The sequence below is a fragment of the Symphalangus syndactylus genome, chromosome 17 (assembly GCF_028878055.3).
Source record: "Symphalangus syndactylus isolate Jambi chromosome 17, NHGRI_mSymSyn1-v2.1_pri, whole genome shotgun sequence".
NCBI lineage: Eukaryota > Metazoa > Chordata > Mammalia > Primates > Hylobatidae > Symphalangus > Symphalangus syndactylus.
Window position 1 is genome coordinate 50994518 of NC_072439.2, and position 10297 is coordinate 51004814.

Genomic DNA, 10297 nt, shown 5'->3' on the forward strand with positions numbered 1-10297 from the left:
GTATTTTCCTGTTCATCATCCCAGACCTTCAAGATGAACATTCAGCTTAAACTAGATTCTTTACCTAAAATTCATATTACACTCTTTCACATCTTATTCTTCAGCCCATTTATTTCCACTCCTTTTTAGTCATCACATGATAAGGAGTGGCAACCATGTCTTGTGATACTCCATCATCCTTCACTGACTGGGCTAAACATGCTGCAAATCTGGGACAAAGAAGTGACCAAAAGGTTGCTATCTGCACATATCTATGCAAAAAGTTTAGCATAGTATTGGCAAAATTGCTGAAGCTGTATTCAAAATTCACTGGTAAGATATATGGGGAAAAAAATCACAGAGAAAGCAGTCCCCCCTAGAGTTTGCACAACTGTAGCATATTGTTGAAGCCAAAGGAGATGTTAAAGTCACAGGACAATGACAAAAAGAGAGGTGGACTTTGCAACTAGAAGATGCTCCATTTTTCCTTTTAAGGAGCCTTAAGTATCACTATTAAGTATACTTTTTAAGTAACTGATATGGTTTGGCTGTGTCTCCACCCAAATCTCACCTTGAATTGTAATAATCCCCACATGTCAAGGGTGGTGGCCAGGTGGAGATAACTGAATCATGGATGTGGTTTCCCCCATATTGTTCTCATAGTAGTGAATAAGTCTCATGAGATCTGATGGTTTTATAAATGAGAGTTCCCCTGCCCAAGCTCTGTCTTGGCTGCTGCCATATAAGACATGCCTTTGCTCCTCCTTTGCCTTCTGCCATGATTGTGAGGCCTTCCCAGCCATGTGGAACTGTGAGTCCATTAAACCTGTTTTTCTTTATAAATTACCCAGTCTTGAGTATGTCTTTATTAGCAGTGTAAGAACAGACTAATACAGTAAATTGGTACCTGGAGTGGGGCAGTACTATAAAGGTACCTAAAAATGTGAAAGTGACTTTGGAATTGGGTAGCAGGCAGAGGCTGGAATAGTTTGGAGGGCTCAGAAGAAGATAGCAAAATGTGGGAAAGTTTGGAACTTCCTAGAGACTTGGAGGGCTCAGAAGACAGGAAGGTGTGGGAAAGTTTGCAATGTAAGACATGCCTTTGCTCCTCCTTTGCCTTCCACCGTGATTGTGAGGCCTCCCCAGTCATGTGGAACTGTGAGTCCATTAAACCTCTTTTTCTTTATAAATTACTCAGTCTTGAGTATGTCTCTATTAGCAGCATAAGAAGAGACTAATATAGTCACAATGGGGTCGACAAGCTTATACTCATTGGATAGCTTCCCTGGTACAGACAGGCCACGGGAGTCATTAAAAACAAAGGAATTTCCTCTGCCCCCATTCACCAAATTCTAAACAAACTCCTTCACTCTTCTACTCCCTGATTTTTAGAATTAAAGATTTTGTTTTTTTTGAAGCATAGTCAGGGCAATGTCTTGCACTTAGTTTATGCCTGATAAAGCTGATTTGATTTTTGATCATGAACAATGGCAGAGTAGTGGTGAGTGGGGGCGTGGAGAAGGATAGTATTTTTATTTTTTTAATGAGTCTGACTTTTTCCTTGGAAATAAAAACCACGTATAATTTATATTATATTTAATCAAGAAAATACTGGATCCGTGCAAAATAATGTTTTTGGTGAAGCTGTAAAAATATGTCATATTCCTTAGAAGATAATACCATCTGAAAACCAGATTAAAAAAAGAAATAATTACAAGTTGTATTAGTTTTATTTACAACTACTTATCTTCAGGTCAGAAACTTTCCTTACTGTATATTATTAAATTCATAATATAATAATTGGATATTAGTATCAGTTATGTATTTTTATGGTGAAAAATTTCAACTTTACATAATGTTTAAGAAAATAGTATATACTCATCAGTAAGATTCAGTAATTACAAACTTTGGCATCCTTATTTAGCTATTTTTTAAAGATATAATCTTGGCAGCTGATGGTCATTGGGCTTATTTGTGTTTTATTACCACTGAAATACATTTTAATGTAGTGAATATTGATTTTGAATTCCAAGTTCCCATTTGGTGGTTAATGTTTAATTAACATCATTAAAAGTGAAGACCTCAGTATAGATAAACTTGTACAAAAAACTCCAAGGAGAACTAAACTTTTTTTGTTTTACTGTGTAGTGAATATTGCTTTCAATAAGGGGATTTTCCAACTGAAGTATGAAGACATTTAAGTTACATGGAGATTTTTGAGGACCGTCCTAATAAGTGCCTGACATTTTTTATGCACATATGTGCCAAGCATTGTACTAACTTTACATGCACCCGCTCTTTAAATAACCCTATGAGCTATGCTTATTATCCTCATTTTACAAATTAGGACCCTGAAGCTGTGAAAGATTAACCTACTTAACTGTCTGGAGTCTCTCAATAAATATCAGGCAGGATCATATTTGCTAAAATTGTATTTTATTTCTATAAGTGATGTTTTGAAAGATATAAAAAAATTTTATCCCTATCATGAATAACCATTAAATGGTGTAATAAACATAACATTTTATACGGTAATTGTTTAAATTAAAGAACTTCTGCATAAACAGACAAAAAGACAGAATCCTAATCGGAGATGCAGTAATGACCATGGGAGGTAATAAGAGGTGAACACAGATCCCCAGGAACAGCAGGAAAGAAGCAGGGTAGTCCTCCAAACAAAAAATATACAGGAATATAAAGGAGATTGATTCAAGCGTCCTGGGTTTCAAGCCCACATTTTGCAGTTTCTTTATATAAGAAATTTTAAAAATATTTCATCTTATTGGCTCTATTCTTTAAAAATAATTTAAAATTTTGGTCTACAAACAATAAAAATAGTGACTTACGTGTCAACAGAAATAAGTTTCTTTTCCCCATGGTCAGAGGCATAATCCCAAGTCGTTTCAATAATTCCAATGTAATAATGCTTTTCTTTCGCCCAGGCTGGGGTACTATATAAAAACAGAAAAATACCAAGTATCAAAATCTTCATTTTTTTCCCCTTCTTGGAGCCTGAGAAGAAATGAAGTAAAATCAGGAACAGGCAATTTTATAAATAAGACTTTCTTCCTTATTTGCTTGATTGACACAATTTAGTGTTGCACAAGAGTAAATTGTTTCATTAAAGCAAATATTTTCCAATTCAGTTAAGTTCTCGTAAACCACCAAAAAAACAGTTCTTGGTTGCCAGTCTTCTCTGACTGAAAATAAAAAGTCAACAGTTATTGTTGGAGGCATTAGGGTGTGCATAACTGCGCCTTTTTCCATTCATCGTGTAAATTCCAGGAGGGCAGAGAACGTGTCTAAATGCTCCCTTTGTTCCTCTGACAATATGTCACAGCACAGCGTCCTGCAAACAGTGCACTTTTAGTAAATCAGGATAAGGATTATGTAAAATGAATCAAAACATGTAGCTTTTTACTACAGTCGTTCTTAATGACAGGGATCGTTCTGAGAAATGCATTGTTAGGCTATTTTGTCATTGTGCGACTATCATACAGTGTACTTACACAAACTTAGATTATACAGCCTACTGTACATCTAGGCTATATGGTATAACCTATTGCTCCTAGGCTACAAACCTGTACAGTATATAACTATGCTGAATGCTGTAGACAATTGTAACACAATGATATTTGTGTATCTATACATCTGTAAACGTAGAAAAGGTACAGTAAAAATATGTTATTATAATCTTATGGGACCACCATCACATATGCAGTTTGTCATTGACTGAAACATTATTATGTAGTGCATGACTATTTCTAAAAGTCTAACAAATGATTAATTGCAGCTTTATGATATGAAACATGATATCTAGCATGCCAAATTTAAGTAAACAAAAATAAGAATTTAATTTGGAAGAATTTATCTGTTTTATGAGCTTGGACCACATCTGCATGAAAACTTTACCAGATCATTCTGTATTGCTATATGCAAATAACTAGCAGAGCCTAACAGGGGCTAATAACTTTCTTTTAATCATCAAATAAACAAACCATAACTAAACCTGTCTTCAGAGGCAAAGATTAGTCTTAGTAAATAGAAAGTACCCCAGTTTATTATTAGACTGAAATTTCTCTCTTTGAAGTGGATATGAATTTTAAGGTGGAAGGCTTTTTCTTAAAACCCTGTTTTTAGTCAGGAAGTGTATGTCTAAAAGTATGAAATGGCTTTTTTTTTTAGCTGAAGAAAATCCTGATAACAGTTGACACTTTGTGTTAGTATAATTTTTTTTTTCTCTCAAATACCTCAAAACATTGTGTATTTGCTAAAGGCTACTTGTTGAAATAGATTGGTATAGAAGAAAGCATGCGATATTTGAACAATTCTTTCATTTAGAAAATATTATTGAATGAGCCAAGTTCTGTTCTACTCACTGGGAATACAGCAGAGAACAAAACACCTACCATCATGCAACTTACATTCTACTTGGGGAAACTGAAAATATAAAAATGAAAAATGAAATACACAATATTAGTGGTGAGTGCTATGGAGAAAAATAAAGCAGAGAAGGAGAATAAGGAGTGCTAGGGAAAACAGCAGGGTGAAGATCAAAATCTGATGCTACCAAATGACCTCAAGTAAGATACTTCAAGCCCAGCTTCAGTTTCCTCATCTGAAAATCTCAGGTTAATTGAAATGACCTATGTTAAGGCAGACAGTGGAGGAGCTTCTCTCACCAGCTGGTAATAATCTTAACTAAATGGCTTGGTACAGAAAACTGAATCATGTTGCCCAGGATGCCCCAAGGCCTCCTTCTAGGACTGCCTTGAACAGTTGTGCCGTCCTGTCCACTGAGAGGAATGACGAAGGACTAAAATCTTGCTCAGATGCCACTGGCCATACCCTGTGCCTTGCAAGAAGCTGCTTTTCGGTCCACAGAGATGGGGGGCATCTTTCAGCCGTTTATCCTCCCCCAGGACAGTTTTTATTCTAATTGGCATGAAGCCGCGATGTGAACCAGCAACTGTCTCAGCCATTTGCTTTTCATTTTTCACTCAGTGCTCAAACTCAGCCCCAATCTTGTGGATGGAAAGATGTTGATCAGAGCACAGTAACCACTCCCAGAGTCACTTGTTTCAGCAAACTGTACCAACCAACCATCCAACAAACAAACCTGTTCAAATAGTTGCTGAGGGTTCCAGAATGTATGCATAGCACACCCCTCATATTGGTGGTGAAATGAAATGGTTAAACAGTAACACTGCGAGCAGTGCCCTTGTGAACGTTTTATGGTGTAATGCAAAAAAGGTCATGCAGTCCATATTTCTGTTCTGTTTTGTGGTAGTTACTCTTCTCATCAAAAGGCATGTGGCAGGAAGTGGGGAGAATTCTCTGAGCCTTAGGATTATTTAAATAGGAGGGAGAGGGGCCGGGCGGAATGGCTCATGCCTGTAATCCCAGCACTTTGGGAGGCCAAGGCAGGTGGATCACGAGGTCAGGAGATCGAGACCATCCTGGCTAACACGGTGAGACCCCCGTCTCTACTAAAAATAAAAAAAAAAGCAACAAAAAATTAGCCAGGCGTGGTGGCAGGCACCTGTAATCCCAGCTACTTGGGAGGCTGAGGCAGGAGAATGGCGTGAACCTGGGAGGTGGAACTTGCGGTGAGCCGAGATCAAGCCATTGCACTCTAGCCTGGGTGACAGAACAAGACTCTGTCTCAAAAAAATAAAAAATAAATAAATAATAAATAAATAAACAGTAAAATAGGAGGGAGAAGGCACTGGGAACTAATAAGCTCAGCCATTGGCAGAGTCATTTTGCACTGCAAACTTCATTACAGTGATTCCAGAGATAGTACTTAAAAATGAACTTTGGATAATGTTCCAGTTGAGAGTTTTCTGCACTCAAGGAATGCACCACAACAGCACAGACTGGGGTTAGACAAAAAGGAGCAGAGGGGCACCAGAAGAAGCCTAGGAAACTTAGAGCATTGCAAGAAAGAGAGGAATCTAGACTACCAAACAGCCTGTCCTCTTAGCTGTGCTTGTCAAAAGGTTTTTACCTCAGAATCTCAGGGTATATCTTTGTTATAAACAACTAGTATATGTCTAAGTTAACAGCTTAGTAACCTGAGTACAGTTATGTAGCAGAAGTTTTCATCATTTTCCACATTTTCTTTTTTTGTCGTCTTAAGGATTTCTGGACTGGATGAATCTTATCTGCATTTGGCAATCATGATTCTGAGACTGTGAGTGGCTAACGTTAAGGAAGCAGCCTCCTTTACAGAATAACCCTTCTGTTTATTTCTGTCTGGCAGGATGCAATCTCTATTTACTGCCACTATTCCCGTATATACCTTCTAGTTTCATTTTTTGCTGACCCTTGAGAACTGGCTCTTAACCCCTACTCCATGCCAACAGAATTATTAGGAAATCATCGAGAACTGTCCTTCACTTTGTGACAGCAGGAGACTCTAAGTACAAAATAGCGGGTCACTCTGACTATGACCAATCGGACAGATAACCACGCTGCTTTCTTTTTCACAGGAAATTGTGTAACTCTGGAATTTTAGAGGTGAGTGTGGTCACGTACAGACTTTGCTAATGAGTACACTGACTTGCCCTAGCACAGTGTGAGCATTGCTGATCCTATTCTCCCCTATCATTCAGGTCATGAATGTTTAGGAAATGATCTCTCAGATAGGTCTTCAGTCATGCCACCATCACCCTTTGGCTGCCTATTAATGATGGGTCATGGCCCTATTCATCAGCTCCTCGGATGTAAAATGGTCTCAGGCAAGGGAAGAGAGAAAGCCCAGACTCTAACATACAGAAAGCCTTAACATACAGTGGTACTATGGGAAAGAGACTTAAAAAAAAATGGCATAAGAATTTAACTGAATCCTTCATTCTTTTTTTTTCTTTTTTTTAATTATTATTATACTTTAAGTTTTAGGGTACATGTACACAATGTGCAGATTTGTTACATATGTATCCATGTGCCATGTTGGTGTGCTGCACCCATTAACTCGTCATTTAGCATTAGGTGTATCTCCTAATGCTGTCCCTTCCCCCTCCCCCGACCCCACAACACTCCCTGAAGTATGATCTTCATTCTTGTTCTCTCACTACCTTGACTGTTACAGAAATCAAAGCATGTGATTTATCAAAAATGAAATAGAACCACAATAATATAATTATAATTTTTAAAAAGATTAAAGAACAACCCTTTTTTGCAGGAATAACTTAATTCACTACTTTGACTACATAGAAATTTAATGCATGACTTTCTTGAGACACTCTCCTCTCATAACACCCCTGGCCCATTTTCTCTTGTTTTGACACCATGGGAGGGTTATGTACACTGCATAGCTCTTAATGCTCTGATTTGTGTCCTGGTCTTAATTTACAAAAGGTGACTGAGTGACAATTCTGAGAGGACAATATCATTGAGAGAAAAGTTTACTGCTACTCATGATGGTGCCCCTGGAAGCAGAAGACACAGCACGCTACAGAGGGCCATGTGGGAAAGCACCGGAGTAGCTCCAGGCCGGGCTTCCCAGTCTCTCTGCACTCTGGAAGGAGTTTGCCTGGGTTGGGGTTGTCACTTGGTAGATTCCAAACCTTCATTTTGTCAGTTTACTTAAAGGTGACTGGGTTTTAAGGGGCTGATTGATTGTAAATAACTTGGAGAATAAATCAATATTCATTAATAAAGTTAAATAATTCATGTAAAATTAAAGTATAATAGGCATAATTTATATTATTGTTTTTTTTTCAATTTAGGGGCATTCCCTCCTTGTTTATAGATTCACTCAGAAAATTGTATTATGGAACACAGTTTGCTTCATAAGTATAGAGTTTGAGCAAAAGGGTAGATATTCTTTTTTGTAAATTAATTTTAATTTGTACTTTAAGTTCTACGGTACATGTGCAGGTTGTGCAGGTTTGTTACATAGGTAAACGTGTGCCATGGTGGTTTGCTGCACCTATCAACCCATCATCTAGGTATTAAGCCCAGCATGCATTAGCTATCTTTCCCAATGCTCTCCCTCCCCCTTACCCCACCCCCCGACAGGCCCCAGTACGTGTTGTTCCCCTCCCTGTGCCCATGTGTTTTCATTGTTCAGCTCCCACTTATAAGTGAGAGCACCCGGTGTTTGTTTTTCTACTCCTGCGTTAGTTTGCTGAGGATAATGGCTTCCAGTTCCATCCATGTCCCTGCAGAGGACATGATCTCATACGCAAAAGGGAAGATACTCTTAAAGCATGTTTCTTTTCTTTTTTCTTTGACATTTTAAAAATTAACATGATTTCTGTCTAAATACTGGGTACTCATTATTAGAATAAGAGGACCTTCCAACAGCTGTGCAGGGGACATTCCATTGACACATTCTTAGTCTTTGACTCTCTTCTGTTAAGAATTCATACAGATTACTACCCTTCCATTCAAATCCATTTACTAAATCATACTTTGCCCACCTGATAAGTCAAACTTTGGAACTGTGTTCTTAAATGAATGAATGAATTAATTAAACATTATTCTTGGTGAAATTTGGGCATATCTTTTGCAGTTTATTAAAGAATATTCTAGTTTTATCAGCACCTTTGAAAGTCTCAGACTTGAATGTTTCTATGGAAGGAGTTAGTTGCACCCATATTTCATAAGTTCTTAATAGTTTTAATATCAAATAATGAGGTATTATTGCTAATGTTGTCTGATGTTATAATAGCATTATTACTATATTATTATTATTATTATTTTTGAGACAGAGTCTTGCTCTGTTGCCAGGCTGGAGTGCAGTGGTGTGATCTTAGTTCACTGCAGCCTCTGCCTCCTGGGTTCAAGTGATTCTCCTGCCTCAGCCTCCCGAGTAGCTGGGATTACAGGCATGCGCCACCAGGCCTAGCTAAATTTTGTATTTTTAGTAGAGACGAGGTTTCACCACATTGGCCAGGATGATCTCCATCTCTTGACCTCGTGATCTGCCTGCCTCAGCCTCCCAAAGTGCTGGGGTCACACCTGGCCACTATATTACTTTTTTAAAGTTTTTTTATGCTGGAGATACATATTGGAGTTAAATGATATAATGTCAGGAATTTACTTGATTATACTCCAGGTTTTCATGTACCGCCTACACAGCTAAGAAGCTAGAAAGTAAAAACATGAACTCTTTTGTTTAACCAAGCTCTGATTTCAAGTATTCTCACTTACTGTCTAAAGCAAAGGCTGTTAGCCAACCCACAAGACATTTCTAACCCAGTCTCCCTTGTTCCTTTCATGATAGAGGCTACAAAAGTTCTTTTCCAGTCTCCTTTGCGGTTAGGAGTAGCCAGATAATAATGGTTTTGACCAATAAGACAAAGGCAGAAATTGGCTGGTGTCTTCTCAGATGTGACTGATGCTCCCTCTTTTTCCATCTTCTCTGCTTTCAATGTGGATGTAATATGTGGAGCTGCAGCAACCACTTTGCAACCATGAGGCAGCAATTATGAGGAAAAGGCCAAGAGAATTAAAGACACTGGCCCTCATATCATCAAATTGCTAAGCCAGGCTGGGTGCAGTGGCTCATGCCTGTAACCCCAGCACTTTGGGAGGCCAAGGTGGGTGGATCACTTGAGGCCAGGAGTTCAAGACCAGCCTGGCCAACAAGGTGAAACCCTGTCTCTACTAAAAATACAAAAATTAGCCAGGTGTGGTGGTGCAGGCCTATAGTCCCAGCTACTGGGGAAGCTAAGGCAGGAGAATTGCTTGAACCAGGGAGGTGGAGGTTACAGTGAGGCAAGATCGTGCCAATGCACTCCAGCCTGGGCAACAGAGTGAGATTCTGTCTTAAAAGATTGCTAAACCAATCCTAGCAGCCACTTATCTCCAAACTTTTTTTTATTATATAAGACAAATAGCACTGATAATTCTCTCTTAGGTGGGTTTTCTGTTGCTTATAGAACACATCCTAACTGGTTAGTACTGCCAGATATGAGCTCAGAGCTTGAGTCCCCAGCTTTTTTTTTTTTTTCTTTTTTTGTTCTGGACAACTGAAAATTATATATTCTGTAATCTATCATCTTCCAATCCTAAGGCATAATATAATATATAGATTTACATTTCAAAGATTGATTTAAATGGTTACCATGCTATAAGAATTTCATTTTTTAAAGTTTTACAAGTGTTGCAGTCTATGGTAAAGTCTTGGGTTGCATAAATTTAGTACTTTTTATAACTGAGCAAGACTTTGCTGCTGCTCTCTTTGTCTCTCCTACCTAACCCCACTGCATTTGTTAAAAGCCTTATTACATTACTCATAGGCACAATACAGACACCACTTCAGAGTCAATTTATGAAAATAAGAAGCAGCTCTCACACAAAATTT

General features: G+C 38.2%; 1 protein-coding gene across 1 annotated transcript in view; it reads right to left on the reverse strand.

The window, feature by feature from the left end:
* Positions 1 to 3149, reverse strand: part of CP (ceruloplasmin) — a 51545-nt gene extending 48396 nt beyond the window's left edge. The window contains exon 1 of the mRNA XM_055247784.2: positions 2826 to 3149. Within this exon, the coding sequence (XP_055103759.1) occupies positions 2826 to 2971 (146 nt within the window). The 5' untranslated portion in view covers positions 2972 to 3149. The remainder of the gene's footprint in view (positions 1 to 2825) is intronic.
* Positions 3150 to 10297: the final 7148 nt, after the last annotated feature.